Here is an 18,741-nt window from a genome sequence, read left to right on the forward strand (position 1 = left end):
AGGCGAAGCCAACCTGCTGCTCCCATTGGAAGATGGGCTCCGGGGGGGAGGAGCCTCTCCCTGCTCACCTGGGGCAGGTAAGTGGTCCATCATGGGCTGCTTTTCCTAGGCGTTTGTTGCCTTGGGGCGTCCTATTGACATCCAAGCGATTTGGGGCATGGAAGGGCCGAGCCCGGCCAGCCCCACTGCCAGAGAAGGTAGCTGAGCTGGGCCACAAAGAGGGGAAAGACCCCTGTGAAATTAACATCCACTTATTATCATGATATTGGCAGACAGGTGTTTGTCTAACCTGCTCTTAAAAATCTGCAATGATGGAGATTCCACAACTTCGCTAGGCAATTTGTTTCAGTGCTTAGCCATCGTGACAGGAAGTTCTTCCTAATGTCTAACCTAAACCTCCCTTGCTGCTAATTTAAGGCCATTGCTTCTTGTCCTACCCTCAGAGGTTAAGGAGAACAGTTTTTCCTCCTCCTGGTAACAACTTTTTATGTACTTGAAACCTGTGATCATGTCCCCCCTAAGTTTTCTCTTTTCCAGACTAAACGAACCCAATTTTTTCAATCTTTCCTCCTAGGTCATGTTTTCTAGACCTTTAATCATTTTTGTTGCTCTTCTCTGGACTTTCTCCAGTTTGTCCACATCTTTCCTGAAATGTGGTGCCCACAACTGACCACAATACTCCAGCTGAGGCCTAATCAGCACGGAGCAGAACGGGAGAATTACTTTTCGCGTCTTGCTTACAACACTCCTGCTAATACATCCCAGAATGATGTTCACCTTTTTTGCAACAGAGTTATACTGTTAACTTATGTTTAGCTTGTCATCCACTATGACCCCCAGATCCTTTTCCATAGTACTCCTTCCTAGGCAGTCATTTCCCATTTTGTATGTGTGCAACTGATTGTGCCTTCCTTAGTGAAGTACTTTGCATTTGTCCTTATTGAGTTTCATCCTGTTTACTTCAGACCATTTCTCCAGTTTGTCCAGATCATGTTGAATTATAATCCTATCCTCTAAAGCAGTAGTTCTCAACCGTGGGTCCGGGGACCCCTATGATGCCTCAAGCAGGTTTTGGGGGGCCTCTAAGCAGGGCCAGCATTAGACTCACTGGGGCATAGGGCAGAAAACTGAAGGCCCACCACATGGGGCTGAAGTCCTGGTCCCTGAGCCCCGTCACCCAGGGCTGAAGCCTGAGCAATGTAGCTTCATGGGGGCCCCTGTGGCCTGAGGGGGCCCCAGGCAATTGCCCTGCTTACTATCCCCTTAATGCCGGCCCTAGTTTTTATATGCAGAAAACCAGTTATTGCGGTACAAGTGGGCCACGGAGTTTTTATAGCAGAAAGAAAACGGTTGAGAACCTCTGCTCCAAAGCACTTGCAACCCCTCCCAGGTTGGTATTGTCCGCAAACTTTATAAATGTACTCTGTATGCCATTATCTATATCATTGGTGAAGATATTGAACAGAACTGGACTCAGAACTGATCCCTGCCAGACCCCACTCCTTATGCCCTTCCAGCATGACTGTGAACTACTGATAACTACTCTCTGGGAACAGTTTCCTGCCAGTTATGCACCCACCTTTTAGTAGCTCCATCAAAGTCTTCTCTCACAGCTCCCCCCAGTGAAAGCTGAATGTCTCCTGCAATCTCCTGATTCCAGCAGTTGGAACTTTAAGACCAACATCAAGTTTCGCGAGACTCATGATTAAATTGCAAGAGTGGGCAACGCCACATCTGCAATTACGTTAGAGGCGTGAATGCGCCGATTGGCCCCGGATGTTCAGTTTGCAGGGGCCAAAATGCTTGTGTAAATTGCACCCGTGAAGAAATGGGGACGGTGGGGGGGCCATCCTTTTGAATGGTCCCCTTAAACGCAGGGAGTCTGTAGCAGCATCAGGAATAGAGCCCCAATCTCCCGATCCCACTCTACTGCTCAGTGTGCCCGACCTCCTACCTTTCTCATGCAGCAGAGACAAAGAGGGAGGCAAGATTGTTTTCGCCCTGTTTTAAAGCACGGAGTGGTTGGCAGAGCGAGGAATTGAAGCTAGCTCTCCCAAGTCCCTTAATCACAAGGTTGTCATTCCTTTCTAACACTGCTGCCAGCTCACGCATGTGACGTGACTGGTTTCGCGGCCATGTTAATCCACGTATCAGAGGGGTAGCCATGTTAGTCTGTATCCACAAAAACAACGAGGAATCTGGTGGCACCTTAAAGACTAACAGATTTATTTGGGCATAAGCTTTCGTAGGTAAAAATAACCAGTCTGTTAGTCTTTAAGGTGCCACCGGACTCCTTGTTGGTTTTGATGTAAATCCAGAAGTTCTTACATACAGTAAAGAGTGTGGGTGTGTGTCAGAGATGTCCGTGTGTCCAGCGAGACCAGGAAAGGGTTCATTTGGAATGGGAACGTGTCTGGCAAGGCCATTCTGCTGCTCCCCCAATGCTCTTGTCTGCAACAGAGACAACGAGAGTTACGTTATCTCAGCAGGTTCCTACCTCCCTGTGGTAGTCCTGTCCCAGCAACACAGCACCAAGGCAAATCCAGGGTGGTAAATGACACAGTTATTGGCCTAATGCTCTGCTCTTGATCCTACAAGAAAACACTCAACCGAGTCTGCGGGGTTCTCCCTCTGCACCCTCCTTCTGAAAGTCAACAGCATAAGGACTCCTAAAAGGCAGAAGGCCCTGGCCTTGGAGCTGGGATGCTGGTGTTGGCTTGGAGCTGACAGGTGTCTATGCTAATGCATTATGGCCGAGATTTCCAAAGCTGTCTTGGGAACGTGGCTGCTCAAATCCCATCGGCAGGGGCACTAGTGGGAGAGGGGCCTCACCTTGTTCAGGGATACATCTGAACTTTGGGATGTTTATCTGAAGCGTCACTCGCAGCCCTTTGACTCGGATCAGAAAGCAGGAACCCCACCCTACCTGCGACATCTCATTCTCCAGCGGAAGCCACCCGCATCCTCTGCTGAGCCATGGGGAGGGGTAATGCCACCACTCGACGCACATTGCAGTTAAATGTTAACCCGGCAGGGCAATGCTTAGGGACCCCGGCCTCCAAGCCCGGCTTGTTTGGGTGATAGAATTAGGTCAGTTAAACAGCCAGGGAGCTAATGATCAGCTACATTCTAGGCCTCTAGCCTCATAGTAGATCCCACGTGGCAGCTGGATCCTCATTGTTTTCCCATGCTTACCAGGGACGTCCGTTCCAGGCTCAGCCCACACTCTCACAGCATCCCATGTCTGTCCAGTGAGGGACAGACCCACAGTCCCTGCAGGTCACAGTGGTACTAACACAGCTACCCAGGGCTAACAACACTGGGGTACTTTCCCTATCCTAAGCCATCTGCAGGCTCTGTTCCATTCACACATCCCAGGTTGATGGTGCAAATCGCTTCCTGGTCTTCATATAACAAAGGGTACATCCTGAACCTCACATGGCCAGCACCAAACTCATCTTGTATCTGATAAGGACATTTAGTTCTGTGTAATGAGATCGGAATAAACGTTGTCTGGTGCTGGAAAAGGGGCTTGATGGGGGCTTATCACAGAAGGAATCAGAAGCAGGGATGGGGTAGGTGTCAGACTTTCTGAATAGGTAACAGGATTTGCTGCTTCTTCAAGAGAGGACACAGCCCTTGGCATCAACCCTGGGAACAAGAGACCTGGATCAGACCCCTGGTCCACCTGGCACCGTAGCCTGTCTCTGACAGTGGCCAGCACCAGGTGCACCAGAGGACGGTGTAAGAACCCCATTGTAGCAGAAGTGGGATAATCTGCCTCCCACTTTAAGTCTTAGCCTGATCTCTATAGCTAGCAGCTTAAGCCTGAAGCATGAGGTTTGCTATCCCTTCCATATTCTTGTTATCCATATAAATGTCTAATCCCTTTTTGAATCTTGCCAACTTTTGGCCTCAACAACATCCAGTGGTCATGAGTTCCACAGGCTAAGTGCACACAGCGAGAAAAAAAAAGTATTTCTTTTGCTCAGTGATGACTTTTCCACCTTTTAGCTTAATTAAATGTCTCCTTGTTCTTGTGCTATGAGACAGGGAGAACAGCAGCTAGGTCCCAGTCTACCTTCTCTAGACCAGTCATTATTTTATAGTTTCTCCTTTTATTTGTCTCCTTTCTAAGGTAAATAGAGCCCAGGGACCAGATTGCACATGCCTCTGGACAAGTCAACAGGGTTTACAAGTTGCAACCCAAAGACTTCTCACGTGCCTCTTGTGACGCCCGCCATGTGTGGCTGAGCCATCTCGAGAGCCCTCTGAAGTGGAGAGCAGTGAGGAGAAAGAGCTGAATTCTCCATTCTTTCTTTCCCACTGTAGAGCAGGTTGCAGCCGGGCAGGGAATAGCAGTGGCTGAGCAAGGTCAGGCCAGGCTTCGCCAGGTCAGAGATGAGAGCAAACAGAAGTCCCGGCACTGTTTCTGCCAGCTTGCAAACACGCCGACGCCGTCACTGCAGGGACCTCTGCTGCCCTTGTGTTCGCTCACCCACAGCTCCTTGGAGCACACGGGGCTGCTGGTCGTACCGGGGTCCGTTACTCTTTAACAACGTCCTTTTCGCTTCTTGACGGAGGAGCCAGGCTCCTCAGTTACCGGCCCCGAAGTGCGTCAGAGCCAAGGGTCGCTGGAGCGTCCTGCAGCAGCTGTTTGGCTGTTAACGCTTCCGTCGCTAATGCGGGTGGCAAGCCTGTGCCAGTGGCCATGGCCATAGCGCCAATGAGAAACTCGTGTTACAGGAATCCCAGGGCTGCCAACTTCTTGCACGTGTTGTGGTTAGGGCAGGGGAAAGTTTCCCAGTGTTCCCTGAGGATTCTGCAAACACCACGAGAAACACAGGCTCAAGGCACCAGGTTCCTTTCTTTGTCAGTCAACGGCTCAGGGCTCTCCCCAACTGCATTAGCAACATGAGTTTAGCTTCTCCTGGGCCAATCATGCTCCCCTCATTTGAGTGCCTGGAAAGCTACCGTGTGGTTTGCCTGTGAATTTTGGTGTCTGCTCAAGGGAAGCCTGGTTTGGCACTGCAGATGCTGTAAGAGGTGAGGTGCATTGTGGGACATGCTGAGAAAGTGTCTTCTCTCCTCACCAGCAGTGTTCCGACAGGGCTGTGGGATGGAGTGGGATGTGATTTGGGCAAGTCTTAAGGGAAACTCCAGAAAACTTCCAGAACTTCAGAAAGAGTGTCCAGGCCGGGGGTTGATGGCTCATAGGCTCAAGAGTGCGAACAGGAAGCAGCCCCCTTCTTCATCATGATTCAGCTGCTTTATGGGGGTGCAGAGGTGGGGCAGCACCTGCCTTCCCAGATTTGCCCAATCTGATGAGCACTTTGTGCCTCACTGCCCCGTGTTTCTACGTCGGCACAGGTCCCATGGCCTCTGCTTCCTCTGCAGCTCGCCTTGCGCAAGGAGCATTTCCCGCAGAGGGTGTGACTCTTCCACGCTACCATGGGCCCTTTGCCCAAAACGTCTTTATCTGAACGGAAGCCCTGCTTTCAGGTCCAGTAACGTGAATAGTCGGGAAGTGCCCCACATCTGCACCATCTTCTAGGATCTCTCAGAGGCTGTGAATGCTCTCTACCCATGAGTCACCTCAATTACCGTGAAGTAAAGGAGGATACCATTTGACCACAAAGGCTTGTTGCACAACTCCACAGCTGGTGAGTTCCCGTTCCTGTCAAGATGTCAGGACTCCTCGAGTGCTGAGGCTGCCAGTCTCCTTCCAGGAATCACCAAGAACTCAGCAAAACATCTTAGATGAAGTCCTGAGAGAGGAAGAAATTTCCCGCCTGGCTCCCAGCAGAGAGATCACAAGAAAGATGCGGGGCTATGGCAAAATCCATCCCACTAATCTGTGGTTCTCCTGGCAATGGAGGGCTTGTGCAAGGACCCCGAAAGTGGTAGACCAGTTTGGTATAGCAACCAGGTTCCTCCCTTATCCACAGTTAAATTTTCCTGTCATACATGCACACAGAGATGATCATCTTCAGAGCATCCCAGGCTGGGCCACAAGTCTCTCTGCTGTACAATGCACCTGTTTGCTTCTGCAGCAATGCCATAAAAGCCACACAAGGTGACAGCCCTGTGTGGAGGAGAGGGCTTGATGGGGAGCCCCTATATTTCCTTGGGAAAGCAGAAAGAGAAATTTGTTTCTTCCCATATCTATCAGGCTGGAGCAGCCCTGAGACACCCGAGAGGGGAGATGACAGAGCTGGAAAGATGGCTGGGGAGATCATTTCAACCTGTTCTCAAACACCTATCTACTTTGGAGCTGGGACTGCACCACAGTGTTACCAGATTTGCCCATTACTTTGGGATATGCTCATTTATTTGCGTTACTTTTCTGGGGAAGGGAATTCTGTAATTCTATCAATGTACTGCTTGTGTCACTTGTGTGTTCATATGGAGCTCTACTTCACCCTTCTACAAGTCCCCTCCCAATGGAGCTATCCTGCAGGACCTAGGTTCCCTAGGGCTGGGTTTCTCTAGCCCAAGAACCGGCTGAACCCACACCCACCCACACATTCATTAACAGAGCAAGTCTGAGCGGACTGGGTCAATCAGCACTTCCAAGCTGTTACCCTTATGTGTCCCAGATTCAGCACGTCCCTATCCCCACCTTCGCAACACAATTGTACTGGCAGTAACCCACTTGATGAGCAAACCCCACAGGATTTTGGGTGCTGCAGGGATCTTTAGCTTAGGTAAAAGAAACGTTGCTGCAGAGTGAATGGGGGAAGCTAAAAACACCAAAGAGTAAAGTTCAGCCAGAGAGAGAGAAGCAACCAGCTTAACCATACAAGTTATTTATTGAATACTGGTGATAACTACACAAGGAGGGCTAAACCGACATAACATACATTATTAAAGGTTACTATCTAAGGTAGAAAGGAAAAATGAAAAGAGAAAGAGAGAGAGGGAGGGGATCTCACCACTCCCTGAAGCTTGGACTGGTTGAGGTTCCCAGATGATGCTGGTAGCTGAGGGTCCTGAGGGCAGGAGGCAGGCAGAGCCCCCAGAACGGTCAGTCAGGAGAGTAGGGAGTCCTGGTAGAACTGGTGCAGAGTTTGGATCTGAGCATCAGAACACTGACTGGAGGGTATGCTGTATGCTAATGGAGATGTCTTAATCTTGTCACCCTTGTCAGGAGGGGTCTAGGTCTAGTGTCTCTCAACGCCCTTCACTGCTCTCTGCAAGTTTTTTTTCCTCTGATGGGTTTTGGTTTAAGCAGAGGCTGCGGGGGGGAGGGGGTGTCTTTCATGAGTCAGGTTGGATACTGCACCCTGGTTCCCCAAGAACACAGAGGTGTCTGCAGGGCCGGCACTTCCATTTAGGCAACCTAGGCAGTCGCCTAGGGCACCAGGATTTGGGGGGGTGGCATTTTGCCACCCTTGGCGGCAATTTGGCGGTGGGGTGTCCTTCCGCGCTCCGGGTCTTCGGCAATTGCCGCCAACCGGGAGTGCAGGAAGGACCCCCACCTAGGCAGGGCCGGCTCCGACCAGGAGGGCGGCAGGCGGCTTCGGTGGCATGCCTGCGGCAGGTCTACCGGAGCCGCGGGACCAGCGGACCCTCTGCAGGAACGCCTGTGGGAGGTCCACCGGAGCCGCGGGACTGGTGAGCAGCAGAGTGCCCCCCGCGGTGTGCCGCTGTGCATGGGGTGGCGAAACAGTTAGAGCCTGCCCTGCGCCTAGGGCGCCAAAAACCCTGGCACCGCTCCTGGGTGTCTGGTATCAACAGACATGGGAAACAGAATTTCCCCTGTTGGATCAGCCTGCTCAGTTCAGTGCTCTGACTCTAACCATGCTTAATATATTTGATGCTGTAGGGGAAGTGTCACACACATACAAAATGCACCTGGCCATTTGTGCACAATTCCTTCCTGACCCTGCTGGGATCAGTCTGTGCCGCACTGAAGCATGAGAGTTGGTTACTCCACTTTTATCACAACTGGAAACTTTGACCTAGCCCACAAAGTTATGTCACGTCACTGCTGTTAGTAACAAGACTCCTAAATCCTCTGTGGGCATTTCAAGAGAATATTGCAAAAGTTGTCCCATCCCAAACGCTTCCTGTGTTGGGAGCCAGGATATCATTTTTTGGGCCTAATGAGTTTTTCACCATGGATGAATTCTTACTGGGATTGATGAGAAATAATTGAGAATCACCCAGTTTCAGCCCTGCACCCTGCTTTGGATAGAACCAGCATTTAATTAACTTTGGAGCCAGGGTGGCACGGAACGTGCCGTTTCAGGATGAAGTGTCCAGCGCAGAACCATGCTGACTATGGTAATTCTTCCTGCCTGGATTCCCAGTACAGTGATGTGTCCCAAGGGCAATGTATATTCGTGTCCCTCTGACTCAGCAAGAGACACTCAGCAGGCATGTGGTCTGTCCTTAGGCTGCAGCTGTATTGTTCAGAGTGAAAGTGACACATTCCCCTACATGAATAGCATACTACAGTAATCTGCAGGGCTGCATGGTAATGGCACCAGTATGACTCAATCCATATCACAGGATACTGGTGCAACTTTTTAATAAAAGCACAATCAGAAATACCCACATAAGAGGACACTAAGGGACACTGTTCTGCCACATCCAGGCAGCTCTAGTAGCATGTATCTGGACTTATTTTGGAAATTAAACACTAGTTACATTTCTTTTAATGAATGGAAGTTGGCAGCTAGTTACCCAGTCACAGTTTGGAAGCAGGTTACTTTTCAGAGCCTCAGGGAGCAGAAAAGAGCTCTGTCAGATCCTGGTTATTTAAAACAAAATAAATAAAGCTGCTTTCGAGATTGTCTGCCAGGTATATGGCACATCCAGGCTCTGGTAGAGAGTGACAGAGTGAGGACGCAAACCAATCAGTTCTCTCTGCCCGCGCTGTCCTGGCTCATTGCTTTCTTACTGTGTGAGCTCCCATCTCCGGGCCTCAGTTGTGCCAGGGGAAGCTGTAAGGTTTGATTCATGAATTGTTTGTAAAGTGCTTTCAGGTGCGAGGAAAGGGATCCAGGGCCATGCAAAGAGCTATCAATAACGAGGCAAGGCAGGAAATGCCATGGAAAGCAATCAGCCTTTGTCCTTTGCAAAATCTTACCCAACTCCCCCATTTCCTCAGAATTCCTATGCATTTTGCTAATTGCTCATTAATTTGAAAAGATGTGAATAGCCAAAGGCCCAAGGTGCATGACTCATAATTATCGTCAACCCCAAAATTCCCGCTATGGATTGGTTTCCAGTAATGTGCTGGCCACATCCCATGTGTCAGCCACGGGGAAGATGTGCATGTGTGCGTGTATGTAGGGGGGGGGGGAGGTTCCTTATAGTTGCATCTCTTCCTCTTTTACTCTCATTGTATATCTCTGTCCCACACCCCTCTGTGGGCTGGTTCCCAGATCCAAGCCACATCCAAGCTGCCCATCGTCAGACCCGATCTGTAACTAAGCTCAAGCTTTGGTTATCTGCTTGAGCAAATTCTGTAGCTGTGATTCACCAGCTCATCAGCTTCACCAGTGGTAGCCAGATGGGGCAGATGACAGGGTGATAAAAACACATGTACCTTCTTTAATCTACAGCTTCCTCCGTTGCTACCTTCAGTGGAGCTGCAGCTAAGAAATCTGCTAGTAACCTGTGGGTGCAACTGTGTTGCTAGGTGTGTGTGGTTGAGGTCTCTGCACATCCCTCTGCACATCCCTGTAACGCCCCCAGGATCTCAGCAGCTCTGTCCATGCTGGGGTTTTAGGGAAATTCTCTCACTGGACAGTTCATGGGTGGGGTGTTGGTGGGGTTGTTGAGGGGTGCCTGGAGGGGATCATTGGGGTGGGTGTTCAGTGGATTTGAAGGCAGCTAGATGAGTTTGGAGTCAATAAGGATGGGTGGGGTCAGTGGATTTGGGTTAGGAGGGCTGGTGGGGGTAGAAATTGGGTCAGTAGGATGCAGGGGCAGTTCCAGGCACCAGCACGCCAAGCATGTCCCTGGGGCAGCAAGTCACAGGGAGTGCTTTGCCGGTCGCCCCTGGTCCCGCGGCTTCGGCGGACCTCCCCCAGGCGTGCCGCCGAATCCGCAGGACTGGGGACCTCCCGCAGGCAAACCGCCGAAGGCAGCCTTACTGCCATGCTTGGGGCTGCCAAATACCCAGAGCTGCCCCTGGTAGGATGGCGGTTGGGGGACAAGTGAGTTTGGGTTCAGTGGGGTTGGAAGTCATAAGAACGGCCATATTGGGTCAGAACAAAGGTCCATCTAGCCCAGTGTCCTGTCTTCTGATAGTGGCCAAGGCCAGGTGCTTCAGTGGGAATGAAGAGAACAGGTAAGGTCGTCACGTGATTCAAGAGTCAGGGGGCTCACTGGGTTTGGGGTCAACAGGATGAGGGCTGGTGGATCAATGGATTTGGGCTTTGGATCAGTGGGGCTGGCAGCTGGAGGTCAGTGGGATGGTAGTGGGGGGTTAGTAGGATGGGGGTTGGAGGGGCAGTGAGTTTGCATTGGGGGTTAGTAGGAGGGGGATGGTTCTGAAGGTCAATAGGATGGGTTGGGGTTCAGCGGGGCTGGGATGAGGAGTCATGGGTTTGGGTTCAGATGGAGTGATGGTCAGAAGAGCTGGGGGTTAATAGGATGGAAGGTCAGTGGGTGGAGATGGGGGTCAGTAGGATGGTGGTTGGGGGGTCAGTGGGCAGGGCTGGGAAAGGGCTATGGGGTCAGTGGGAGGGGCTGGGGCTCAGAGGGGTGGGGGCTGGGGTCAGTAGGATGGAGGTTGGAGGGGTCAGTGGGGCGGGGCTGAGGGTCAGTAGGATGGAGGTCAGTGGGCTGGGGTGGGTCTCAGAAGGGCTGTGGGGTCAGTGGGCGGGGCTGGGGCTCAGAGGGGCGGGGCTGGGGTTAGTGGGCGGGGCTGGGGCTCAGAGGGGCGTGGCTGGGGTCAGTGGGCGTGGCTTGGACTCAGAGGGGCGGGGCTGGGGCGAGGCAGGTGACACCTGCCCAGGTGGCCCAGGCCTGGCTTGGCGGGGGGGGGGCTCCCTTTAAAGCAGGCGCGCGCACGCGCTGTGGCGCGTTTCCTGTGACGTTTGGTTCCCGCGACTCCAGCTGTGGCCGGGCCGCGCGGGCTGCACGTGGGTGGCGGGCCCGGCGCGGGGTCCCGGGGGCGCCATGGCGGGGGCTCCGCCCCAGAAGCGCTTCTACCGGCAGCGGGCTCACTCCAACCCCCTGGCGGACCACACGCTGCGCTAGTGAGTGGGGGGTCCAGAGCCCCCACCCCAGGGAGCCCCCCCAAGTCCCCTGACCCCCATCACCTCCAGCCCCTCAAGTCCCCTGACCCCCATCACCTCGAGCCCCCCAAGTCCCCTGACCCCCATCACCTCGAGTCCCCCAACCCTGGGAGCCTCCTGCCCCCTTGAACCCCACATGCCCCGGAGAGCCCCCTGCTTCCTGCCCCCTTCCCATTTTGGGGCCCCTCGATCCCGAATTCACTGTGCCCTGGGGCAAGCCCGGATCTCACCCTTCCTCATCCTTAGGGGGGAGGCGCCCTGAGCTCCCTGTCTTCTGAAAGAGCCCTCCTGATTCCTGCTCCCCCCCATGTGGGAGAGCCCCTGGGCTGGGAGAGAGCCCCCTTCCCTGGAGCCCTGTATGTATCCAAGCAGGCCTCTTTCCTGCCCTGCCCCCCCGCCCCGGAGGGGGAACTAATCAGGGTGCAGATAGTGTAACCCAGCTGGGTTTGTCTTGACTAGGATGTGCAAGAACGTGTGAGCTGACATTTTATAAATCTGCGTAGGCAGGGAATGCTCCCTTCAGGTTCCTGCTGGTGGAACTGAAGCTGTGCCTAGGGTAGCGTGTGTGTAAAAGGTTACACAGAGGCTAGGTCTACCCTACCCAAGCTTGTGCCAGCCCACTGTGTCTGTCATGGGGCGGGAGGGTGAGAATATGAGGAGCTGTGATTTTTGTCCATTCACGCTTTTACAGGACAGTTATGTTGTTACACAGACAAAATTCTGCTTTTATCCGTATTGCTTGTCTCGCTCAGGGAGACTGAAATAAGCTCTAGCAGCAAAAGTGCAGTTGTGCCCCTTTAAGCAGTATTTGCTTCTAGTGCAAAGCCTTCCAAGTGTTGACCTGACATGCTTTTACTGACTCTCTCTTGTTCCAACAATAGCATTTAAAGCCTACTTGGGAGGACTCTTAAGAGGCTGCTAGTGATGTCCACGGGTACATCTTTCAGAGTGTTTAAGAAAACACTGTTGATTCGTTACTTCCTGAAGCGCCTCTGTGAATTGCTGTCAGGTTGCAGAGCAAGAGACAGTCCCTGCCCAAAGAGCTTACAATCCAGAGAGGAACTGGGACAGTTGGGTGGAGAAACAGCCTCTAACGCCAAGTTAGATTAGGCTCCCCCTGACTCATTCCCTGGGGTCAGGATTGGTCCCTGAAATCTTTGGGTGTTTGTCCCGCTTGAAATAGTCCAAGCAAGGACATTTTTAGCCCATTGGAAAGTTATTGCACAGCTTAAATCCCCTCACCAATCAAATAGCTGCTTTCCTGACCTCTCTTTTAATCCAGCTCTGTCCCTGCCCCTCTCTTTTAGTCCCACAAAACCTGAGGAAATGAACTGGGCTGAGTACTACCCTGAGTTCTTCGCCCCATTGACCAAAGATGACCGTCACGATGACCCGAAGGACTCCGAGGAGAGAGCGAAGCCCGCGGTGCATGTTGAATTTGCTGATATTGGCTGCGGTTATGGGGGCTTGTTGGGTAAATTCCCAGTGCTGCTTTTCTGTCTATCTGGACGCAGCAGGTTGTAGATGGGCGGGTGTGGTCGAGGCTGCTGTGGCAGGATGGTCCTGAGGGGGGTGCAGGTTTGCTCAGGGAAGCCTCTTCCTCCTCCAGATTTGGGTCCATGCCTGACTTCATGCTGTGACTCTAGAGAGCATCTTGGGCACATCACTCCCTGTCTGTTGATGGCCATGTGTCCCAAAGTACCTGGTGTGGAACTATGCATGCTTAGCTGGGGCCTAGCACTGACTCACCAGTGGAACTAGCTCCTTGATCTGCTCTGCACAGAGCTCAGACCGGATGCGGGAAATCGGAAACAGGTTACACTGTCGGTGGTGTGGATCAGGGAGAGCTGGTGACCTGGGCTGTCTCACCCTGGTGTCCTTATAGATTCTGTTACTGGGCTTTTCCCACTGCCTTTCCCTGAGTAAGTGGGAATGACCTGTCTGATACCCTAGTTCCCATCTTTGGGAGGCAGGTGAGTTTTCCCCAGGTAGCCGCTCTGGGATTTATTGTTCTGAACAGTTGTCTCTGTCTGGGATTCCTCGGCTCTGGCTCTGCCCTGTGAGCAGGTGCTAATTCCTCTTTCATCTTTTACAGTCGAGTTGTCACCCCTCTTCCCCAACACCTTAATGCTGGGCCTGGAGATCCGAGTGAAGGTCTCGGATTACGTCCGTGACCGGATCCAGTCTCTGAGAGCATCTCATCCTGGGCAGTACCAGAACATCGCCTGTATCCGCAGCAATGCCATGAAGCACCTACCCAACTTCTTTCACAAGGGGCAGGTGAGGTGCCAGGGGCCTTGCGGCTCCGCCACTGCTGTCCTAGGCAGTCATATATAGAACCTCCTGCTTTCAATCCTTGCTGTCCTTGGGGAGCACGCAGCCTTCACTCCCCACCCCTCAAATCCTGGGAACTGCTCTAAGATGATAGGTAAGCTTCGGTAAGACACCTATCACCGTGGTGTCTGGGCACCCCTTTGTCTACTCCCATTTGAAGGAAAATCGCTGTGGAACGAAAGGCTCTTTACCTTCCTATTTGAAAAGAGGAACCCCCAACCCTGAATGTTCTTTAAACAAGCTGTAACTCAGTGGCGGGGAAAACCCCTATCCCAAATCAGTCCTGGAGACACTGATGCTGGCTGGGGGCTGCTCCCATTACTACAATGATACCCCCTCCTGCCTGGGGAGGGAAGGGTGAGCAGGTTCCTCTGAGAACTGCAGTACTGATGGAATTAACAGGCCAGGAGAATGGGGCCGATCAGCCAGAGAATGCATCCGTGACTAGGGTGATCTCAAGGGGGCAAGCAGGTATTGGCACTGCTAGCTACGATGACTAGAAGGGCTCACTGTCTCCCCTCTCCACCCTGCCTGGGTTGCCCCCCCCCACGTTTGCAGCTGGCCAAGATGTTCTTCCTTTTCCCGGACCCGCACTTTAAGAAGACCAAGCACAAGTGGCGGATCATCAGCTCTACGCTGCTGGCTGAATACGCCTATGTCCTGCGCGTTGGGGTGAGTTGAGATCGGTCGCTGGCGGGGGTGCTGAGGCTTGCGTAGGATCTCTGGTTAAGGGAAGCCTTTCTGCCTAGGGAAAGAGCCCCTCCTCCCTACAAAGGGGTTTAACCCCTCTCTTCCTGCCCTCCCCCGAAAGGGTTCACATTGTTTCTAAATTAACCAGCAGGGTGGGGACGGGTTCAGTTTATTGCAAGGGTCAGAGATGAGGCACAAGATTCCTGGAACATGCTGATCGCAGACCTCTGGGCTGTTCCACTGACGATTTCCTAGGGCTCTGAGTCTGCCCTCAACCAACAAACTTTGTAGGTTTCTGTCAAACCCAGCTGTGCCTCAAGGGCGTGGTGAGTAAGCCCCACTTATTGCATGGGTCCCAGCACGGAGGGATTGGCCTTTGCCCTGCTTCCTGCAGAGCTGTGCTAGGAGGGCTTCCTGTTGGCAGAGCAAGCCCGTTGCCTGCCCTCTGCAGCTCCCACCTGCCTGCTCATGACTTAGCTGCCTCGGGCAACCCGTCTGCTCCTTCCTATGCCGTCACCTGGGGATCGTAACCGGCAGATCAAATTGAGGCGATGAATAGGTGTTGGGCCCCACCCCACCCTGCCCGGCTGGGTGAGTCACAGGCAAATCCGTTAACATCTCCCCATGGTGCCGACCCCAGGGGCAGGGCTATGGTTGCCAAACCTCCATGATTATCCCAGAGTCTCTAAGAATGAAAGATGGATCTTTAATTGAAGATGTCATATGATGAAACATCCAAGAATACGTCCCGCCAAAATCGGCAACCTTGGAGGGATGTAGAGGGGAAGGGGTGGGCACCCGGTCAAAGGATGAAGTGAGGAAGTAGCCTCATGAATTTATTCAAGAGAGCATAATTGCCTTGGCTAATTAGAGTTGGTACCTCAGATAGTTAGGGAGGAAGTCCCTTGACCATAAGCTACTCTGAGCAGAGATTTCCCTCTCCCTATCAAGGCCCTGAGCTTTTGGTGGCTGCGGAAAGTTCCCTTCTATGGCATGAGCCATTTGGGTTCTCAGATTTTACTGCTGCATGGCTGGGATGGGGCGACAGACCCCTAACCCTGCGTAGGTGTCCGGTGGCCCCTCCACATCCCGTCTTTGCAGGGCTGGTGCCAGCTAGCTGGATCCTCAAGCTGCTCCCTCCCTCTTGCACAGGGCCTGGTGTATACCATCACCGACGTGGAAGAGGTGCATGAGTGGATGGTTGGGCACTTCAGTGGGCACCCGCTTTTCGTCCAGGTGCCCTTGGAGGACTTGGTAAGAGCGAGGGTTGCGGGCGCCGGGAGGGAAGGAGCTCAAAAGGGGAATGTTTACACTACCCGCGAGGCCTGCACCCATCCTGGGCTGACTCAGTCTGCAAAAGTTTCTTCCCTCGTCCTGGGGTTTCCAAGAAGCCTGCAGAAGCTGGAAAGTGAAACCTGGTCCCACACTGAAACCTCTTCTCTCTTTTTTTCATGTTCACATGCTGGCTGCTTATTACAGGCTTGTGGGAGGGGGCGCTGTTGCTAGGAAGCTCCCGGTGATGGACTTGACTAAAGACACTGGATTTCAGGACCCAGCCAGTGTCCCCTGCTGCCGTTCTGCTGGGCTATATGGCCCATGCTTGGGCCACGGGGGTCCATCCTGGCGGTGGATCGACTGGCTGTCCCCAACTCAGCCAGGCAGGGCCAGTCGCCGTTGGCTCACACGGTTTGATGCCTGCTCGGGTCTAATCTCCCTTCAATGGCCGGCTGTGATGGGAGCAGCCGGACCATGTGCCCGTTACACTGCAGACAAGCCAGGCTGCTGGAGTCCCCTGGGGAAGGGGAGGCATCGGCCGGTTGGCAGCTCATGTGGCAACCACCCTTTCTCCAACAGGGCAGCGACCCTATCGTGGGGCGCCTGGGGACCTCCACCGAGGAGGGAAAGAAAGTCCAACGGAACGGTGGCAAGACCTTCCCTGCTGTCTTCCAGCGCATCGAAGCCGAAGCCCTGCAGGAGGCACTGGGCACAGAGCCGTGCCGGAGGGCTCCGGACACATGACTGTGGACCGGAGAGACGAATTGTCACGGACCGCATCCTGCAGCCGTGCAGCATTCCGGGGAGGCCTGTGCCCCTCACCTGGTGCTGCCGGGGCAGAAAGGCTGGTGGCCTGGCCTGGATCATGATGCCAGCGACAGCCCTCGATGCCGTGAATACAGGGAGGCTGGTGCCTCTCCTAACGAGAAACGCATAAGGAGTGTCCCAAGCATCCCCTTAGCCTTGCCTGGTGCTGCTGCTGCCCATGAACTCCCGGAGCCATTGCTTTTACTTCTGAGACTGTGCCGGGCAGGGGCCGGCTGCAGCTTCACTCACGTTTGATTTCTGAATAAAGCGTAAACTCCCAGCCCCGGCTGGGCTCTCTGTGGGTTGCTGCAGGGTGGTTGGATGGTGATCCAGGGATCTAGTGGCAAAAAGAGGTTTGTCGCCCAGACCTGGGCTTGGAAGTGGCACTGGGTGTCAACCCCTTGTGGGCTCACCCTGTTCCTGCAACCTGGCTGCTCCTTGAGCCGCCTAATCCCAGCCAGGGCTCCGTCTGCAGCGCGGCCCGTTTTCCAGGCACAGCCTCTCCAGCCCAGGCCAGCAGGTGAGGGGAGCTGTCCCTGCCGAGCGCTACTGGTGACTTGCTGCCTTTAGTCTCCTGCCAGGTGAGACTGTTGTGCAGCCATGCACGGGTGTCCCCTGAGCCCTGCCAGGGAGCTGCAGGAGGGACAGTCTGTGATACTCCCTGCTATGAGAAATTTTGGGGGGGATGAGACACAAGCTTAATTCATCAGGGGATCCTACCACTATGGAGACAGAGAAACCGACTTCGGCCTCCTCTTGCTTAGACTAGGTTCTTTGAGGCAAGGACTGTCTTCATTATGTGTGTACAGCCCCTAGCGCAGGAGCCTCCTGCTCTCAGTCTAGTCTCTATTACCACCAGCTGAACCTGTGACAGGGCCTTACCTCCTTGCTTGTGCAGGCCAAATGTACATCCTGCCACCATAGGGTTAAAACAACTCTGTTCCACGAAGGGTCCAGCAAGTGGATCTTCGCTGGTTTGGAGTGGGAGTGGCCCCAGAGGGCCACTCTCTGGGCTACTCTAGAGTGATTCTGGCTAGCTGACCCAGCTGCAGGGCCAGGGCCATCGCCTGGGTGGGATAACATGAAACCCTGTGACAATCCAGCTCTTACATTGCGGCTTTTCTCTGTGCATGCCCTGGCGAGGGGTGGTTACCGGCTTCTTTCTCTTCCCCACCCCTGGAACCAGTATGTTGTCCAATGTGTCTGTGCTTCACCTCTCTCTGGGCTGATACTGCCTCTCCTTTTGCCTGCCCCAGAGCATCCTGCCAGCACTGGTTGCTAGCCACCGAGTCCTGCCATGTCTGCAGCTTTGGTATCTCCAGCCATGGGCTGCAGGACCCTGTTGGGTTTGAGTTGTGGTCCCTAGGGGGCTGAATTCCATTATCGTTGCCTGTACAATGAGTGTCGTTTCCTATGTTGCAAGTTGGGTAATTCCCAAGGATCTGGCCGGGAAGGTGGGCTGGGCCGGGCAGGGTCAGTCAGGGGTGGAGCCTGGAACTTCCCAGGCAGGAGCTTTCCAACAATCAGCCTGATAACTACAGAAACTGAGTGTGCGTTGCCTCACGCAGGGAAAGGCGAATTCCTTGTCTCATCCCTCTGACCCTTCTCCGGCTTGGGGAGTGGGTTCAGCTCGGGGGAGTAGCCCCGGCATGTCCCCATTGGTCGCCATGTTGGGCTCCCCTAACGGAGGGGCTGGGGAGAGCAGGGCTGGGCTGGCCGTGGGGTGTTCCTTCCCCTACCCGCCAGCTGCCTGAGGTGTCTCAACCATGGGCCTGGGGAAGCTGCTGTTATCTGGGTTGGAGGGAGGATCATGAAAGGTGCTAACGGGTGTAGGCTGGGGCCCCTGGGGCCCTACCGGAGCCTAGGCAGATGCTGTGAAACCCACTGCCCTGCTCAACGTGACTTGACTTCCAAGGGGGTCGGGGTCCCAAGAGCCTGGCTCAAAGGCGGCTTCCTTTCCAAAGACGCTAGACCCTCCCCTTTCCTGCCATTCCCCTCCCCTCGAGTGGATGGGGAGGGGGAAAAAAGGGCTGGGAAGTCCCCCACTTTCTGGGGGGCTGGTGGGAAGCCAGAGCGTTGGTGGTTTGAGGCTTTCAGTGAATGGAGAATGCAGTGAGCGACATCTACCCCCAAGCCTGAGTCACTGGTCTAATTTCCCCTGGGTGGTGCTCTGCGGGGGCCCAGTCGAGCCGAGGGGGAGGGGTAGATTCCCATGCAGCTGGATGGTTGCTCCTTAGTTCTGCGAAGTGGATGAAAATTTGGCTCCCTGCCTTCAGTGGGTGTTGGGCCTTGTAGGAGATCCCCCCACCACCACTTGTGGAACCAATTATCCCCTCTCGGGGTTGAGGGGAGTGAGATCTCAGCAGTTTCTCATCAA

At 53.7% G+C, this 18,741-nt stretch overlaps 1 protein-coding gene across 1 annotated transcript; it reads left to right on the forward strand.

Annotated features, from left to right (window-relative positions):
* Positions 1–11,120: 11,120 nt before the first annotated feature.
* Positions 11,121–16,644, forward strand: METTL1 (methyltransferase like 1). Its single transcript, XM_030554592.1, has 6 exons — positions 11,121–11,219; positions 12,566–12,732; positions 13,354–13,538; positions 14,151–14,264; positions 15,435–15,536; positions 16,137–16,644. Exons 1-6 carry the CDS (start codon positions 11,140–11,142, stop codon positions 16,299–16,301), a joined length of 813 nt encoding a protein of 270 aa, XP_030410452.1. The 5' UTR covers positions 11,121–11,139; the 3' UTR covers positions 16,302–16,644.
* Positions 16,645–18,741: the final 2,097 nt, after the last annotated feature.

Source organism: Gopherus evgoodei, chromosome 3 (genome assembly GCF_007399415.2).
Source record: "Gopherus evgoodei ecotype Sinaloan lineage chromosome 3, rGopEvg1_v1.p, whole genome shotgun sequence".
NCBI lineage: Eukaryota > Metazoa > Chordata > Testudines > Testudinidae > Gopherus > Gopherus evgoodei.

What these genes read in the sequence shown, in the direction of transcription:
- METTL1 (XM_030554592.1), top strand. Translation starts at nt 11,140, where the DNA reads ATGGCGGGGGCTCCGCCCCAGAAGCGCTTCTACCGGCAGCGGGCTCAC. An exon ending in GCGGACCACACGCTGCGCTA is followed by an intron (nt 11,220 to 12,565) that starts GTGAGTGGGGGG and finishes CCTCTCTTTTAG; the next exon opens with TCCCACAAAACCTGAGGAAA. An exon ending in AGGTGCCCTTGGAGGACTTG is followed by an intron (nt 15,537 to 16,136) that starts GTAAGAGCGAGG and finishes TTTCTCCAACAG; the next exon opens with GGCAGCGACCCTATCGTGGG.